Here is an 18,565-nt window from a genome sequence, read left to right as displayed (position 1 = left end):
GAGTGTCTCAAGACTCTCTGCTTCATCATAGCACTGTTACTTAAAAAGCAATTTAGTGTGGGTTTTGCTGGGGAGGGGGGGTTGGATGGGGAGAGTGGCTGTTTTTTTGGGGGGAAGGTGTGGGCTTCTTTTATTTACTCCTTTCTCTTGATATGTCACTTGTAGGAAACTGTGTACCTTCATTGCCCAGGCAACCACTGGGCTCTTCTCTTCAGTAAGAATCACCTGAAACTGGACATGTCTGAATTCTTAAAACAGCCCATCTTTACTCTGCTATGAACCAAAGGCTGGCAGGTATATACTAGGCTGATAAATGTAGAATGAGGCTGCACATTTGTTATGACCCGCCCAGAAGAGGAGGGTAACCCAGGTTCTTGTTAATACATCCTTTGGGGTGGATTAGAGTGAAACAACACTGAATAGTTGGCATTTGTAAACATATATATATATATGTATATAAATATATGCAGGGTTTATTTTAGAGCAATTTTGTTTCAAAGGTAAACAAGTGTGTTGCCATTTTGGGTACCAACATCTATAGTGATGCAGCAATATTAAAGCATAGCAATATTAAGGCATAAAAATAACACTTAAGAAAATGTGTAAGGGAGAGAAAGGGAAAGAAAGGATAAGGGTCCTAAGATATATATACATATATATAGTCACCACCCACTGGATGCAGCAATGAAACTTGGTAGTTGCAGCTTCCACGTCTGTTGGTTCAAGTGGTAGTCTTGATCCATTGGGGCTGGGAGAAGACACACACACACCCCCAAACCTCAAAGATTTCAAGCTCAGGTGGTAATGCCTTGTACTTCCTCTGGGGTGGGGAGTTTTTCAGTGGATCATGTCATGGGACATGTCACAAGTCTTGGATGCTCCCCAGAGGGATCTTCACAGCAGAGCCATCATGTAAGGGAGGACACTGGCATGATAAGAAGGATTATCCTGCTTCTGCAGGATTTGCCTCTTCTTTTTTCTGGCAATCCAGTTTGTAGCTTCAGGTAGGGGATAGTTGGACCATAGCACCCACTTGTCTCATCTGAAGGTCCTTTCCCAGTAGCAGTAGCACATTCAGGGAGGGGGAGGCTTTGCTGGTTGTGCAGCTGTTTCTTTTCAGTTTACTACAGTGGACAAAAGTCTTTTGGTGATCTTACAGTGTTTAGGCCATTGACTATTTCAGTCTGACAATGTTGAAATTCCAAGCACATGTTCACATTTCCAAGTTAACAGTTTCAGATGTCAAACCAAATGCCTTCTAAACCAATCCTTTAATACCCTGTGCTCTCTGTACATTTTAAGCACTGGGCATGACTTAGATCTAAGGAGTTGCTGCATTCTGTGGAAGAGTATCAGGGATAAAGCTTGTCCTGTAATGAACAGGAAAAGTGCCATGGGAATAACACATCTGAAGGAACCTACAGAGCTGATTGTGCTTTTGCAGACTCAAGTGTGTGTGCTTTGGCAGGAGATTGGAGATTGAACCACAGCTTCCACCTTCTGCTGACTTCCTGCTTTTAAGTATCTGTAACCACTGTTTTAAAAAAGGACTCTCAATATCATGTTCTTACTGCTTAATGTTGTCCTTTCATGTGGGCTCTTGAGTAATTTTTTACTTTCGGTTGTATTAATGTCATGCAATCTAGCTTTCAAAATCTGATTCTTTGGTGGAATCAGGTCTCAAATTGGTTATAATCTTTATATAGGGAAAAATAGTTTCTAATGAAGACAGTCGTTAAATCTGAATGAATTCCTCTGGTGATGTGGATACTTAAATAGGGGAGGAGCTAGTCCATCTTGTGATATTACATACTGAGATTGGACAGCTGCTCATGTAAAATACTAAGAAGCCAGTGTGTGTGTGCTGAGTGAGGATGGTGTCCTTCAGACCTCGGGCAGGTCTGGAGCCCGTGGTCAAAAAATACCTACAGAATGCAGAGGTTTCCTCAGGGGGATGGATAATCACGAACATACACCTTGTGTAAGTGAATTACCAGCTGTGGTTGCCAGAAGAAGGCATCTAGGTTATATACATTAGGTATCAAGAGAGGAAAACCAATATTTTTTAAATATGGAAACTCTATCAGTTGGTTGGTGTTGTAAGTAGAGAACTCAAGTCTAAGGTGTCTCTGTGTGGCTTCTGCTTTTGCCAAGTTACAACACGAGATGAAGCAAGATGGAACAGCTTAGCATGCTTTGCTTAATTGGGTACAAACATGTTCCACTTGATCTGGAACAATTAAAGTGTAGAGCCCTGACCACAAACTGCTGTGAGCAGGCACCGGGTGGCTCATCTGGAAACCCGAAGTGTCAAACAGCACTGGGTGCTGCGGGAGACATCGCTGTGGTTTGTGAGAGCTCAGAGATGATCTATGTCCCCAGAGCTTCTCTAGAGAAAATGCTTTAGTTTAGGAAAGGGTGCCGAAATGAATCTTTCTTACTTATCCCTTCTCTAATTTAAGGATAGTAATTTTGAAGGAAGTTTCCAAGGAGCTTCCTGCTGCCTTGCTGCTGTCTCACATTGGACACGTGGCCTGGGAGCTGCAACTGGTCTCACCTGTGCTGCTTTCCAGTGGCATCACCCAGTAACACTCACATCAGCAGTACAACTTTTGGTAGGGAATAGAGAGGAAGTTAGTATCTGCACTTTGTGGATCTAGAGATGGAAAATGTTTACCACCCTGAGGCTTGTTTTTCCTTTGTTAGATGTGGTCAGAGCCTACATCCAGCTGCCAGGCCCTCCACAGACTCGCAGCAAACAAGAATCCCTGTCTATTTCTTTTCTCCCAGAAAAATAACTTAAAGCAGGTAATGAATCTTCTGTTAGTCATAATTTGACACAGTTACTGCTGGAACATAAAGGTTGTATAGACTGCTCATGAAACCACCTGTAGCTCAAAGTTAAATCCCAGAAAAGTCAGCTGAAGGTCCCTCAGGGTTTTGGGAAGTCAGCTGATATCTGTGCTGTGTAATGAGATGGGCATACCTGCTGCTGGGCTCTCTGTCATGAAACCCATGCTGGAGGACCTGAATTTGCTGAGTGACCTGGAGCTGAGGTATGATCCTGGTGGACTCAGTGAAGATCTCGATGTAGGTCTTGGGGGATTTTGTTGGTTTTTTTGTTGTTGCTGGTTGGCTGGTTTGGGGGTTTTTGTTTGTTTTTTTATGGGCTGAGGCTGCTCCCAAGAAAACGAAATTGTCAAATACCAACTAGGCCACATTGGCCAGCAGAGCCAGCTGGTGTTTTTCAGGGCAAAGGCTGAGAACCTGTAGCAGGGCACAGACCCTACTGAAGAGCTTGTGAACGCAGTTCTCAGCCGTCACTGGGGAGGAGACGGGAAATCAGCATCTGCACGTTCTCCTTGGTCTTCCTCACAACCTCTAAGTGACCACAGCACCTCATTACATTTTCTCCCATAACTAAGCTATTGTATCATATGAAACGACCTGCTTCTGTTTCTCAGAATAGATCCCGTTACCTCATAACCACTATACCTCATTTCCTTGTTCAAAAGAAATGAAAGCAACAGAGTAATATTTTAATTATTCCTCTTTTTCTCAGTTGCTTTGGCTCCTTGGATTCTCTCCCACCTTGAGACAGAGCCCTGTACCTCTTTTGCTGAATTCAGGGCTGCTGTCTGCTTGTTGGGATCATGGTGAAGGAGAGGACAAAGCCCCTTGCTCACTGGAAGAGGGATGTATTAAGCACTGCAACACCAGTCCTGAGCTGTTAGCAGTGGATTTTGAAACCTGCTCAAGTGTGAGTATCCGAATGTCCCCCCTATGAGCTTTTGGCACCAAGACATGGCTTTACATGTGCTGTAAATGCTTCTAGCAAGGAGAGCAGTCACTGAGGAAATGAAAAGCGTCACCCTCATCTGGGAAACCAAACTGTTAAAAAAGCATGTAATAAAGAAACGACCCGAAGACGTCAGCACCAACTGCAAAGGCTGAGTGAGTTCAAATGTCTTCCATGCCTCTCCAAGGCTTCAGTAGATGAAGATCCTCTCCCTTTGGAGGCAGCTCTTACAAGCATCCATGCTAATGTTCAGTCAAAAATCCATGTCCTTTTTTTTTTTTTGTTGGAACTCCTTCAGCTGTGGCTCTCTGGGAAGGTTTTTATTCTGTGAGATTCAAGAGCACTCTGCTGTTGGAAATTGTCCCTGTTTATACAGGTTTTCCACACACTGTCCATCCCTCCCTGCCAATCTGCTCTTCAATGCACAGAGTTGAATCCCTTTGCTATCCAGCAGTTACTGCAACTTCTTCCAGAGCCTCTCCAAAGTTAAACATAGACTTGGAAGTGGGTTCCAAGACTGTCTGTAGCTGTCTGGTGCTGTTTGTGAGCTCTCATGGGGGAGCTTATGGGAACCCGTGGGCTTTCCCTACTGGGAGCTCATGTCCATCTGAGGAGCCTCAGTTTCAGAATTGTTTTCTTTCTAATATGATATTTTCTACCTAAAGAGCTTGATTTGAAGTCTTTGTTTCTAGACTTTTCTTCTGACACAATTCCCTGTCCTCATGGTTTTGAATACTGTTTTTTGAATGTGAATGAGTCTCAACTTCCTCTTGGGTGTAATTTATGCAGGCTGGTGGGCTTTCAGGAGTTGCTTTTTGGCATTTCCACTAGTCATTAGCGTAATAGGAAACATTTGTTAATCGCTTTCAGACAGACTCTGTCCAAAACATGATGAGAGCCTCTCCTACACAGAGGTTCACACTTAAGTTGGTTTTGTTTCATCTTCTGTCAAGTGTTAGATCTGGATCATTGTTCAAGTCCTGCTTTCTTTGGGATATTTCAGGCAAGTCATCCCTTTGTCCCTAAATCTGCTGATACAAACTTGTAACTGGCTGATTCTCTGCTGTCAACATAAACTTTAGTACAGTTATGTGTATTGTTACTAAAAGCTCCCATGTCTCCTCTGGGAGTGAAGTGGGGATAGAGAGTGTTCTTCTGAGCAAATCCTTTTCTTCAGTCTGTATCATGTTTTTCGTTGGTTTGGCAGAGAGGGACAATTCTCTGATAAAGCCTCTGGAAGGTGTTTCCCTTTGAAAATACTCTTTTCTGTTCCAATGACATAATAAGGCTGCTGGAAACAGAGAATGCATCTTGCAGACGCTGAAGAGGGGGATAGGGAGGCAGATGGAAAAATCTGATACCCTTTTTGTCCTTCTTATGCCCTCCTTTCCTACCTACCTGTCCTTGTCCCATATTTTAGGAAGGCTTAACCTTGTCTAAATCAACACCAACTGCTCTGTGACTCTGTCATCTTGGTGATAGCGAAGCTGGTGACAGGGAAAACGGAGTGTGACAGCAGCACCAGCACAGTACAGTGTGTGAGGAAGGGAGAGGTCCCTGAAAGAATGTTGTGCACCAAACACAGTCCTTTGATGGTAAAATATCTGTGAGCATTGGCTTGCCATGACGTGGTATCAGCAGGCTCTTGACTGGAGCATTAAAAAGCAAAGATGCAGCTGAAATGGCTTTAGCTGATTTCATTGTCTGTCCCTCTCACCCACCTATTAAAAAAAGCATCTCTGTGAAAATAGGAAGCAGTGGGTGAGAAATAAGAGCCCTTCTGACGTTTAAGGGAAACTGCTACTGTGCTCTCAATCCCACTGGGATAAGATGTTGGCATTAAACATGGTGCCAGGGAAAAACTTGGGAATGGATCATCTCCAGGCAAAGCCACTGTGTGACACTCTCTTGTAATGGTCATGAGAGTGGATGGGGACCTGTCCTTGGGCTGGCTGGGGAATGCTGCTCGGGGGGCCTGAGAGAGGGTAGGCATAACCCAGCTTGAACTGTTGGAGTTGGATTTATGTTGCTTTGTGTCTTTTGTGTCAGAAACCTAGAAGTGCAAGGAAGAGCCAGTTGGGGTTGTTGAAACCTCTTTTGCTGCACATTGCTGCTGCAGCAAAGGGCTGTGGTGAACATCTTCAAAAAGCAGCGGGGTGTGTGGTGGTGCAGGCATGGCTTTGACAGCACATTTGATTTATTGGTGTGGTTGGAGGCAGAGCTGAGCCCTCGTTTTGGAGAAACAAGTGTACATACATTATTTAAGTGTGCCCTTCTCAGATCCCAGTTTTGATGTTCAAGATCAAAGCCTGTGTGTTGGGATTGCTTCCTTCAGCCACAAATCTCCAGTTTGTTCTTGTATCAAACATTTTAGTTTTTTAACACTACTATACAAATACACACTTCTGTAAAATGCCAGAACAAACTGTTTATAATCACTCGTGTGCACCTGTAAATCTTCAGGAAATTCTCATTGTCACCACTCAGAAATCTGCGGTCAATGAGGAATGGAAATGTCCCTGTCTCTCTTCATTAGGATTTTGTAATGAGCTCTTATAAGTGCTGGTCCTTGCAGCATAGCCTGGATTCTGGATGATTTCTTGAAAGGCAAGAGAAATTCTACAAAGATGAGTGGCACTGTGTCTGCCCCTGGCATTAGTCACGAGATACCCAGCCAGGTTCGATCCTGCTGCAGTGCTCAGCACTGACCTGGAGAGATGATGAAAAAGCCCTTCCCTCTGTGAGGCTTCTTCAGGTTAGACTGTGGGATTGGAGATAGTATTTGCAAAGGCATGAGGGGCAGCAGAAGCTGTCAGAAGAGCCTGCTTGTGCCCCAAGGTACTGTGTGTTCCCCGCATTACAGCAGTCATCTGGTTCAGCCTGGCTGGTGCCCCGGTGGATCAGCGGGGGTGAGGGCAGCCCACCGAGCTCTGTTTGGGCTGGTAATGCTGGGGCTGTTTGGGCTGCAGCACTCACTGTGTCCTCCTCTTCTGACATAGATTGGTTTTTGTTACAGTGGGATGGTGTCTGTGACCATGTTCTGTGCCTCAGGATCCATGCCCTGTGAAACAGCCAAGGAAAAGGTCGGATGCAAAACGGACAGTGGTAAGGAATTTGCCCTGTGTGAAATGAAGTGACTCCCTAGCACTCAACAGCTGCACTTGGCATTGGTTCCTCATCCTGCTGAGGGCAGAAGTCATCAGCTCTATCTCTGCCCTCTGCCAGAGGTTTTGTCGTTCCCTTTGCACTGCTTGTGGTCTAGGACACCTCAGCGGAAAAGCAGCTGCCTCTGTCTGAGTGGGCTGCTGGAAAGAGTGGCTGGTGGTGGGTATGAGCTATCACTCAGCCCCGGACTGGCAGCGCAGCCCTCGTACCTCCAGCCCGTGGCTGCGGGAACGCGTTCGGCTCCCGAGCCCCGCGGGCTGGTCCTGCTGCCTGGCGGGGGAGGAGCAGGTTCGTGTCCCGAGCCTGCAGCCGAGGGCGGAAGCTCTTTGGGGTTTGCTGTCGGTGCTTGAGGCTTTCAGAGAGTCGCAGCATCTGAGCCGGGTGTTCACCGGATGCAGGGATGCAGGCGTACAAAGGCAGAGCTGGGTGCTCCCCCAGGGCTCAGGCTGGGACAACCCCGGCAGTTTTTGGCTGCCATATGGAGGACCACACCAAGCGTGTCCAGCCCATCCCGCTCCCGGCCATGCAGCAGAACTTGAACTACGGGTACCCCCAGATTTTTTGGGTGGATGGCTGTGCTGAATCAAGTACTTCCTGCCCCTCGGCACCCCCTGTTGCTCCTTTCCCACCACCAGTACCGGACCGGAGGAAAAAGCCAGGGAAAAACAGGGAAAGGAGGGGCTTCGACTTCCTGGTGATCTACTTGCTGCTCCTGCTGGCCTTCGCTGGAATGGGGCTGAGCATGTTTCGAATTTTTCACCTGGAGAAGGAACTGGCTGAACTCAGAGAGGTGAGGTTTGCCTGGCTGGTCACACGTCCCTGGGGAAAGAGGGAAAAGGAAAAACTTGAAATTGTGTCTGAAATGCTCAGGTGGCACAAAGCTCCCCAAGGGACAGGATGGTGCTACTTCAGTGTCTGCCGTGACAGAGTAAGTGAAGTTGCTTATTACTGTGAGGGACTGCTCGGTTGGTGACTGATGTACCTGGATGTGTTCGTGTTCCTGAGTGCTATGAGGTCTCTCCCTGTATATTTCTTAGCACTTTACAGCTCCCAGTGAGCACCCAGAATTTGCCACTGTTAAAGACAGTCTTTGACTGCTTATGCTCTCATTCTAAGACAGTGTCATTCTTCTCTTTTGACAGTCTGCCAGCGCTGAACACATCCCTCCAGCTCTGGAGAAACTCATAGGTGAGTGGATGTGCTTGGAGGAGGAACTCCTGTGTTAGTAGGTGTGAGTGTTCCTGTCAAACTCTTTCCTCATCAGGGGTCACAGCTTGATGCTCTGAGAGTGCTGATTTCTCTTGCTTGGCTGGACAAAGAGCTTTATCTCAAGGCTGTGAGGATGTAGTCCTGCAACCTCCCCGCTGGACTGCTCAGAGGTGTCAGCCACAGGTTCCTGGGGCCTCCCATTCCCAATGTGACAATGGTACTAGGAGTACTCTGCTGTGAAAGGGAGAATCTGGCTGCCCCAACACAGAGCAACAACATGAGTGAAGGAGAAAGGAAATGGGCACTGGATGTGTTACTTCTTTCTCTCCTTACTCTTAGAAGATTCTGGGAGGAAGTAGAGAGGTCTGTCTTCTTTGGAGTGAGGAATTAACTCCCACCCTTGAAAGCACACCTTATTTTTTTCCTAAATTCTTTTGGTACAAAGCTAGTTGAGAAACATTTGATTATATGTAGAGAGTTTTTCTCTTAGAAATGTAATTTCAGTGAAATTGAAACATTCTACAACAACCTGACAATCTTTCTAGATTTCACTTAGGTAAAAAAGGAGTTTCAATTTCAATGGAACAATTTAAAAATCATATTTTGGTCTTCCAAACTATTATTTTTTCATTTGCATTCCATGCTAATGTTGTCAGTGAGGATATCCTTCTTAATGATGGTCAGGTCTTAAAGAGCTTTTCAGCTCTCTTGACAATTTTTGCTAGATTTGAAAGGTTTTATTTTATTTTCTCCCTTTGAGGATTTTGGTTAGTAGAAAAGTTAATTTCTTTCCAAATTTGTTCTGATACTGAATGCAAACAAATTTGGAAATAGCAAAATTCTCTGGAAAGGGCAGTCCTGATTCCCATCAACTCCCATATCAATAAATTTTCCACTTTAGGGAAAGAGGAACTATTTTAGCTGGATGCTCAATGCTGTGATCAAAAACTTCTTTAGCAGAAGCCAAACAAAAGTAGTAACCCTGAATTTCTTGAGGGGATGAATAAATAAATAGAAACAGGGAAATAGTGTAAAGAAGAAAAGGGAGAGGATAGAAAAATTTAATTGGCTTGAGGAAAGAAGAGGCTGCTTCTAAAATTAGAGGACACGAAGCAGATGCTGATAAGAAGGGAAGGATGAAGTGGGTGGGATCCACATACTGAGTTGGTGTAACTGGCCCACCTGTCCAAGGGAAGCCAAGGCCCCCAGGAAAGGCAGAGTTTTCCCAGCTGTGCTCTGCCTCCCTGAGGACAGTCTGCCTGGCCAGAGGGGTGGTTTGCAGGGTCTCAAGTGACAACTTTGTGGCTGGTTCCCTCCTGCACTCTGGGCACATGGCTAATGTCTTCTCTATTTTTGTGCAGGGCAGAAGGAGTCAATGAAAAAAGAAAGAAAGGCAGCACACTTAACAGGTATGTGCTGAGGGACCAGGAGGATTCGGGAGCAGGAGACAGGGCAGATGTAATTGTACTGAGAGGGTGTCATGGTTGTAGTTGTGAGGAGCCCACCTCACACAGACCTTCCTATTTTCCTTGGAAAACGTGTGCTCTGATGGTGGAAAGTTGCTCCACAGACAAAACCTCCCCCTCATTCAGACTTCTCAGCGAGGCCTGTTTTTGGCTTGCCTCTGGGGTGTGTGGGGCAGAAGCTGTCACAAGGGGCTGGTGTTGATGAGGTGCCAGGTCAGGGTGGGCTGCAGTCAAGGGCTTGGAGAAGGGTAGACTTGTGACGTGGGGTGTGACTTGATGGGAAAAAACCCCACACAACTGTTGTACTTTACCACCCCTTTTTTTTTCCTTCTTGATTCGCCTTCCAGGGAGCCCATCCCAGCAAGGCCTCCCTCTAGAGTGGGAGCCCATCTCTGGCCATGCCTACACCAGTGACATTCAGTACCGTGACCGGGGGCTTGTCATCAATGAGACCGGGCTGTACTTCGTGTACTCCAACGTGCTGTTCCGGGGCAATGTCTGCGACAGCCAGGTGCTCACACACATTGTCTACAAGAGAAACCCGAGCTCCCCCGGCAGCTACGTGCTGATGGAGGACAAAGGCATCAACTACTGCACGGGTCACAGGACGTGGGCCCGGAAAAGCAACCTGGGGGCTCTATTCAGTCTCAGGAAGATGGACAGTGTGCACGTCAATGTCTCCAAAATCGCTCTGGTTAATTTTGAGGAATCCAAGACTTTCTTCGGCTTGTTTAAGCTTTGAAATGGAGTGTGGCCAGCAGCCCCCCCTCACACACACCCTAGGATGTGAGGGCTGCCTGAGTGCAGTGGCCAAACCAGGGTCACACACCACAAAACTCACCAAGAAACCATGTTTTGGCCTTCAGTGTGAAAGAGTTCAAGCCACTGGCAAAGGCTTGAAAGCAGACACCTGGGAAGCACCAGAGCTGTATTGTGTCAACCTGAAGAGAACTGGACATGTTCTCCTTACAAAGAAACCCCCAACAAACTCAAAATGTGATGTGCTGAAGACCCCATTGAAACTCACTACTCGCTACCTGAGAAGAGGCTGGGGCCTGCGCCTCACATGGTGTCATGGCCCTGGTGAGCTTGGGCCAGCAGAGACAGCTGGTGGGAGTTATGGAGGTCCCTTGAGCCAGGACTGCAAGTGCCTGGGTTGTGCCACACTGCAGGGAGTGGTGTGGGAATGAGTAGTGCCAACAACTGCTCACCCCGGGCCATGGCTGCCCACCCTGCCTGGGCACGGGGCTCTGTGCTTGCTGTCTGACAGGCACCTGCCTGCAAGCTGGGCTGTTACAGCTGGTATGTTCTTTTTGTGTTTAGTTATTGAACTGTTCCCATCCCAGAAAATGCTCCTCAACCCCTTTATTTAACTCATCCTGACTGTCTTGCAAGGAACATGCTAGAAGCAATGGTGGCATGAGGGGAGTCCTGACCCTGGAGTGGAACCATGACCACACTGTGAGGGTGGGGCTGGTGAGGAGGCCACGTGCTGACAGGATCTGAACAGTGGGGCAGTGAGGCTTAAGGTGAAAGCAGTATTTCCAACCCCCCTCCTGCCCTTTCAATATGTGAGGATCCTCTGTGGAGAGCTGGTCTGCCACCCCTTTCATGATGCATGTGGTGACATGCTGGCATCTATCCATGGCATGGCTTCAACTGGCCCCCTTGTCATGAGATGTTGTCTCCTGAGCAAAACACAGATGGTAAATAAAGATATATTTTTCTAGTAAGTGACACTGTCCTCTCCTCATTTGGTGCAACAGGTTTCTGCAATGGCCAAAACACTGAAGGCCTCTGTGATCACGGTCCAGCACCTTGTTCCTTCTCCAGCAGCATGGCAGAAATCTGGGAGCCTTATCCCACTTCACTGCCTGCTTGGCACTGAACAGGATCCCTTCCATGGAGCTTTGGGGCTCCAGCATGCAAACATCAGTATTTGGGGTTTGGGGAGGTGTGATGGGGGCAGCACAGACCAGACAGCCCAAGCCCACTTGGACCATCAGGCAGGGCCTGATTTCAAAACACAGGCTTGAGCTTGAGTGGAGCCAGACACTTTTTGCTGAGCAGAAGCACTGCTGTCCCCAAAGACACTGTGGTCCTCTGTGTGACTTCTCACAGGGCAGTCTGAAGAACAAGGAAAGGAAGTGGTGTAAACAAAAAAAAAAAGCCTATTTGCTCACTCTGGTGTCTGGTCAGTGCAGTTCTATCCCCAGAGTTGTCTGTCGCGCTACCACCAGGCAGGACCCAAAGGCTGCAGCTGTGTTGCATCATCACTTTTGCCTGTGGTTGTGCTTTCTTGCAGCTCTGGTGTCGGTCTGCTCTTCAGCAGTCTGCAGCATTTATTTACTTTTCCTCCGTGCTGCTCTCAGCTTGGTGGTGTGTGGCCTGTGGTTTGCTGTTTCTTGCTTCAGGTAAGCCTATTTCTTGGAAATTTGTCAGTGATCTGGCTACTGGTGTGTCCAGTATGAAGGGAACACTGCACCTCTGCTCACACACCCGGTGCTGCACTCAGATGGTTCCACTGCATTTCTCAGGATGGAACATACATCAAACAGATGAAGTTTAGGGACCTTTTGTCTTGACTGACTCTTTTTTACTACCCCACCCCGCTAATATCAGAGGGGCAAAACACATAGTGCAGATATGGAGATGCTGGATCCAGACCCTGCCGTCCTCTTCCCATTGCTGTTTGACCTGTGTTGCTCTCCTAGTGGTGAGACATCCAAATGGGGAGTGGGAATCTGTATGTACTCCTGCCTGCAAGCTTTTCAGCTGTTTCTGTAGCAAAACTAGCCGAGCACATCACATGCTTCCAACAGCTTGGAGAAAGGCGGAGTATTCTGTGCCCAGAGGAAGTCTTACTGAGGTTATGCTCTCTGCTAGTGTGGTGTTGGAAGGGTTGGAAAGCTCCTAAAGGCTTCTCTCAGTCAGCACCTGGTAATTCATCCAGACTGACTGTAGCTGCCTCTGGGGCAGGATGCAGCAATTGCTATTGCTGCACGTCATGAGAGGACAGGCATCTGTCTTTTTATCTGAAATGTTAAAGGCAAGGGAGACCTGCACGTTTCAGAAACAGTGGCACAGTGGAGTGGACAGCCTTGTTACATGTGAGTAGTGGTGGGGTCTCCTGAGGTGGACAGAGCTGGCTTATCCCTGCAGGATAAAGCTCAGTGCTGCTAGGTTTGCTCCCGAATCAGAGAGCAGCTGTGACTGTGCGAAGTCAGCAGCACAGATGCCAGTAAGACATGTGTTTCTGCTTTGTGATCCCTTCCTCAAATATCCCTCTAAACTGCTCACAGCAAATCCACTGCTTAGCTTGTGGGCTCTGGCTAAAGATTCCAAGTAAGATCGTGACAGGATTATGCAATTTCAAACAGCACAGACTCAGTTCCTAGGCTGCTTTTACCACAACGGCTTTATTAAAGTCATCTGTTTATCTAGCTAATGAGCTGTTCATTTAGTGAAATGAGTGCCTATTGTTACCATTAAATACTAATGAATATTAAATGCTGACATTAGGCTCTGTCAAGCTGAGAGAATTGGGGTTATTCAGCCTGGAGAACAGAAGTCTCCAGGGGGACCTTAGAGCTCATTCCAGTGCCTAAAGGGGCTCCCAGAGAGCTGAAGAGGGACTTGTGACAAGGGCATGGCATGAAAGAACAAGAGGGAATGACTTTACACTGATAGGGGGCAGGGTTAGATTGCATATTAGGAAGAAATTCTTTACTATGAGGTTGGTGAGGCGCTGGCACACATTGCCCGGAGAAGCTGTGGCTGTCCCATCCCTGGAAGTGTTCAAGGCCAGGTTGGATGGGGCTTGGAGCAACCTGGGATAGTGCAAGGTGTTCACAAACAGCTCTCATGGGCAGCTGAACCCTTCCCAGGTGATGGCTGTGTGTTTGGATGTGCAGCTGGCCAACTCAGGGCTCTGCACAGCAAGCATTTGTGCTGCTATGTGGCCGAGCGCAGTGAGGTGCTTGATAGAGATATGGCTCCTTTTGTGGTTGATGCGTATCAGATGCTGCACCCTATTTGCCTGCCTTGGTGGAGGAAAAGGGAGAGCAGGATGCCAGTGTCTTGAAAACCTTGTGCAGGCTCAGTGCATGAAGTAAACAAGATGAGAGAAGGGGCTGCATTATAGAAAGGACTGTATGGGTTGGGTCATTGCTGCTTCTACAGCAGAAGTGCAGTGGAAGCAAACAAAATCCTGGTCAGAGAGGAGAAATATTCCCTGGACAGCTATGACCAGCATCACTCATCCATGCATCCTGACTCTTTACCAGTCTGTGGTTACTCATGATGGGGAGGAAGGTGACTGATGCACAGTGAAGGTAAAGCAAAAGGAACAGTTGCTGATCTCCAGCTCTTGGCTCAGAAACCTCAGAGCTTAGATGGTTAGCTGGAACTGTCACTGGTGAGAGGTGTTATGTATAACTGTTTCTGTAGCCCTCCCAGGGAGAAGAATATGAGTAAGAATGGAAGAATTGATATATCTGAAGACACTCAAATTCTGTGAGTTCAGGCAGTAACGTTCTGTTTGATCTGACAAATTCTAGTGGTTTTTTGCAGGTTGATTATTGTTTTCCTTTTTTTTTTCCCTCCTTCATTTACCTGAAGCCAGACTTGGGCTCTCTAATTTTCTGTTACAATGTTTTGTGGAGTCACCTCTTCCAGCCCAAGGAGCTGTACAGACTCTGGCAAATTTTTACCAGGTTGTGAAGAAGCATTGTCTAGTGGTTAGAGAGAGGAGAAAAAGGAAGAGATATAGACTTAGATATTGTTATTATTCTCCTAGTGGTCTGGCATGGCTATATTACATCATGATTACAAAAGTGTAATTTTAGGCACCTAAGTGAGGTTCAACGCAAAAGAGAGCATGAGATGAGTAAAGAGAGAAGAAATTTTGCTGCAAGGTGAGGCAAGTTGCACGTGAATTTCTTGTTGATTTTAATTATTTAAAAAAAAAAAGAAGACGAAAAGCTTGACAACTTGTTGCTGATTCATCTCTTGGTGTAATGCAGAGAGTCAAATGTTCCATTCCTTGCACATAACCTGTTACAGGAGATGTGGGACTTTAGTCTGGGGTGGAGGAGTTGGCTGGCAGTGACGGCAGTGGTGTCTCCTGCCAGGCAGAGCTGTGAAGACATGCTGAGCTCCCCAGCCCCTGCCTGTGGTGAGACCAGCAGTGCTGCTTTAGGATCATACTGGTGGGCGCTGGCCTGGCTGGTTATCCCTGCCAAGACATCAGCAGGCACATGAACAGGCACACAGGTTTCTGTTGTAAAGACTCACTTGTTTTGAAAATCAGCTTCTCGTTCCTCTGGGTAGCAAAGAGACTAAAACTCTAGCTGGAATAACAAAACCCAATGTGCTTTCCTCTGTCTCAGTTGCTTCCCCATTCCTCAGCATGCTCTCTATTACTCAGCTCTCTCCCCCCTTACAAACCATCATAGAGGTTTCACATCTCTCTCTCTTTCCCCCATGCTTCATAACCAGTTTCCTTCAACAGTAATCGAAAAAGTCTCCTGTCCATTTTTCTTCTGCTGTTGAGTGACTCCTTCAGTCCCCCTTTGTCAGATCATTCTTGGGGAGTGAAAGACAGCTGGTCAGCTAATTCCTTGGGACCTTCAGCTTGGAAAGCTGCACTGGCAGGGGAGTAGCTGGCCTTTTGAGCCATCTGAATAACTGTCAAAACTGGACTGCGTGCCCTCCTGAGCCTCATGCTGGGGATATGCTTTCTCCTGATGTTTCTCTCTCTCCTCACTAAAGTGAGGTTTATGCCAACAGACGCAAAAGATTTCAAGCAAAAAGGCATCAGAGAGGAACATTTGTGTCTCCTAATAAGGTTTCTGCATGGAGAACAGGTATCCAAGATTTAGCTTTCATTAAAGTCCTGAAAGAGAAGTCCAAACCATGGAAGATAAGAAAACATTTTGCTCAAAACTCCTCACAATCCGTGGAAATCCTGCTTGCTGGGCTGGAGGATGTGACTCAGGTAAGGCTGTTGATGGATGGAAGGGGATGGTAGTTTCTTAGTTCAGTTTGAACCATCCTCAAGTACTGTCTCCCTGCCTCGAAGTGTTTATTTTGTCACCATACACATTTTATTCTGCACAAGGGGATGTTTAGTGGCAAGACATGGTGTAACCCATCTACCAGTCTATGCATCCTCAGAGTCACTGTACCTAAAGCCCTCCAAGCCTCAGATTAAACATGTTTCAGAGCTGGTAGGATTGCAGTGCTACAAGAGAAGTACCAGTGCTGTGCACAGGACCCCTGGAAAGGAGCAGAGCACCAACTGCACAGCTCCCTGCTGGCACCAGGTTCTTTGCAGTGGCTGTAGGTGGCACTGGGTACGGGGAGCTTCTGCCTCCAAGTACTGATTCCTCTCTCCTGTGGGACCCTACCCTGAAAGTGCTCACCAGCACTTCAGCCAAAATTGTTCTCCCCACTGCCATCCTTTGTCTTCATGCAAAGTAAGCAAAAATCCAGCCCTGTTGCTTGAAGGAGACTGGAGGATACACTGAGGGGATGAAGTAAAAGAATATGGGAATATGGTAGCAGACAGTTTCTAGGCTGCCATGCTCCAGATTGCTGTTTGGGAGTGTTGGAGCTGAATGCAGAGCATACCAGCAGCCATATAAGCCCCACTGAATTCTTCGGGGAAAAAAAAAGCCTAAAATTGGCACTTGGTTAAGCAGCGCTTTCGTTTCTCTGTGTTTCAGGTCACTGCCTGTAAACCCTGCCTAGCACCCAACCTTATAGGACACCAAAGGAAAACCTGCTGATTTCACGCAGTGCTCGTGGTGGGGTTATGACCAGCATTGAAAGTGGGTATGGAAATGGTGTCAGTGATGAGCCTCTCCTCTCCACCAGCCCACAGCCAGGTCTAAGCAGCACATCGAGCCCTCTGGAGAGAGAAAAAAATGTTATATGAAAGAAGGAGATGGTTTAGAGAAAAGAAATTCATGTTCATTGTCTTAAACGATTGACTCTCTAGGAACTTCACTTAGCAAGTGTTGTTTCTTTGTATAGCCTTCTTTGGAATTTTGACCTTTTTTGGTGACCAAATTGCTCTCTTTTGTTTTCTCAAAACTGTCTTCTAGTGGTTTGTACCCTCTACAAGTCTGTTACCACTGATGAACGCTTCGCTTTTGCCTTTAGGGTGTGAAAACCCTCTTGCAGAACCATTGAATCACCTATTAACAGAATGCATCACGCAGTTGGTTTGGAAATTCACTCTAACTGCTTTTTAATCGCCTCATTCTTTTCTTCCGATTTCCTCCGTGGAAAAAAAAAAAAGGAAAAGAGGAAAAAAAAATGCTATACCCCCCCCACCCCGCCCAGACCTACTTTTTAAAAGTGTTGTGCTATTTCCTGTGGTCTTGAAGAGCACGTTGAACACAAAAATGCGAACCTGAAGTATCTCTGTGCTCTCTTGTTGACGTCAAAGGCAGCAGGTAGGCAGAGAAACTCCATGCCGACTCCCAGGAAACCCTCAGCCTTGCAGGGAGCTGCTGGGTCAGCTGGGTAGTAAGTCTGCCAGGAATTCCTCCTTTTCCATGCTACTGTGTGGTCTCTAAAGTCCCTGCCAGGACTGTAAACATATTCTTGCCAGACATGCAGACAGAAATGCTTTTTTCCCCTCTCAGCACCCCTGTGTGCTGAACAGGGCCAGTGGCTTATGTGCCTCTCTGGGGCAAGTAAGGCTGAGCCATGTGCGAGGTACTCAGGCTCTTACTTGGAATATGCTGTAGAAGTGATACTTGCTGGATATATACGCACATTTCAGTGCTTGAAATTTAAATAATACTGGGTACCTGTGGTGGGCTGACCCCAACGAGCTCCCCAGTGGCCACCCAGCCACTCTCACTCCCCCTCCTCAACAGCACAGAGGGGAGAAAATAAGTTGGAAAGGCTCACGGTTGAACAAATACAGGTAGATGAATTATCAGTTATCCTCACCACCAAAACAGACTCAGTTTGAGGAAACTAATTTATTGCCAGCTGAAGGAGGTTTGGATGGTGAGAAACAAAGACAAAGCAACACCTTCCACACATCTCCACCCTTGTTTTTTCCCTTTGTGCCTTCATTTCCAGCTCCTCTAGCTGTGCAGGGACAGCGACTGAGGCTGTGTGTTAGAGATGTGTGGGAAGTGGAGGTAATTAATAATTAATAAGTACTATCTGTGTCTGTAGGCAGGTATTTTTACCCCTTAAATGGAGCAAGCCCACACGTAATACAACCTCCAGCCAGCCAGGGAGCAGGTAAAGCTGCCAGCACTTTAGGCAGCGCCCTTGAAATGTGTTGTGTTTACATTTGTAAGGAAATCGAATGTAATCGCATTGTAGTTGATGTAATGCTTTTATTTCCAATGTTAGCTAGTTCCCTAATATCAAACTTAAAACCTGAAGGGCTGGAGGACTCCCGTGGGGAGCATCTGTTTGTTTTGTGGGTCTGGCTGGAGCTACCTGAGCTGCTGGAGATACACTGCCCACAGTCCTTGCGTGTCTGTTCGGGAAAGGATGGTCCGAAGTCTGTTAAAAATTAAATTGATCAGCTAGTGGCTGGAAAGGAAAGCCTGAATAGAAACTAAGAAATGCCTCTTTTTAGTGAGAGACAGCTCAGAGCAAGGAGGGAGAATAAAAGAGAGGTAAAACAGGTTTCTCTGCAGTGCTTGGTCCTCGCAGCCTGACCTTGCCTCCAGCTACTAACACATTCTTGCTGCTACAGAGAAGTCTCTGTCACCCCAAAGACTTGCCCTTCTGCCACAGGCTCACACCATGATCCCCCTAGGACTCATTCCCTGCCCTCCCCATGAAGTCTGGCAGTGTCTGCAAGATTTCTGGACCTGGCAGACAAGTGACTTGGTGAGCAGCCAGGAAATGTGTTTGGGGGAAGGTTAGGACACAGAGGTGCCAC

At 46.9% G+C, this 18,565-nt stretch overlaps 1 protein-coding gene across 7 annotated transcripts; it reads left to right on the top strand.

The window, feature by feature from the left end:
* The first annotated feature begins 166 nt into the window (after positions 1-166).
* On the top strand, positions 167-11,372 carry FASLG (Fas ligand). Of its 7 annotated transcripts, XM_039385122.1 has the most exons (9): positions 167-294; positions 2,707-2,808; positions 3,563-3,760; positions 3,836-3,954; positions 6,816-6,904; positions 7,600-7,754; positions 8,107-8,152; positions 9,535-9,582; positions 9,987-11,372. In XM_039385122.1, exons 5-9 carry the CDS (start codon positions 6,820-6,822, stop codon positions 10,379-10,381), a joined length of 729 nt encoding a protein of 242 aa, XP_039241056.1. In that variant the 5' UTR covers positions 167-294; positions 2,707-2,808; positions 3,563-3,760; positions 3,836-3,954; positions 6,816-6,819; the 3' UTR covers positions 10,382-11,372. The 7 variants fall into 7 exon arrangements, 6 of the variants coding, with proteins under 6 accessions (XP_039241056.1, XP_039241059.1, XP_039241058.1 ...); XM_039385125.1 differs by lacking the exon at positions 2,707-2,808; XM_039385124.1 differs by lacking the exon at positions 3,836-3,954.
* The last annotated feature ends 7,193 nt before the right edge of the window (positions 11,373-18,565 follow it).

This window comes from Pipra filicauda, unplaced genomic scaffold (assembly GCF_003945595.2).
Source record: "Pipra filicauda isolate LSUMZ 115617 unplaced genomic scaffold, ASM394559v2 scaffold396_size653610_pilon, whole genome shotgun sequence".
Classification (NCBI taxonomy): domain Eukaryota; kingdom Metazoa; phylum Chordata; class Aves; order Passeriformes; family Pipridae; genus Pipra; species Pipra filicauda.
This window is presented reverse-complemented; position numbering and strand designations above follow the sequence as displayed.

What these genes read in the sequence shown, in the direction of transcription:
- FASLG (XM_027734897.2), top strand. Translation starts at nt 7,365, where the DNA reads ATGCAGGCGTACAAAGGCAGAGCTGGGTGCTCCCCCAGGGCTCAGGCT. An exon ending in AACTGGCTGAACTCAGAGAG is followed by an intron (nt 7,755 to 8,106) that starts GTGAGGTTTGCC and finishes CTCTTTTGACAG; the next exon opens with TCTGCCAGCGCTGAACACAT. An exon ending in AGCTCTGGAGAAACTCATAG is followed by an intron (nt 8,153 to 9,534) that starts GTGAGTGGATGT and finishes ATTTTTGTGCAG; the next exon opens with GGCAGAAGGAGTCAATGAAA.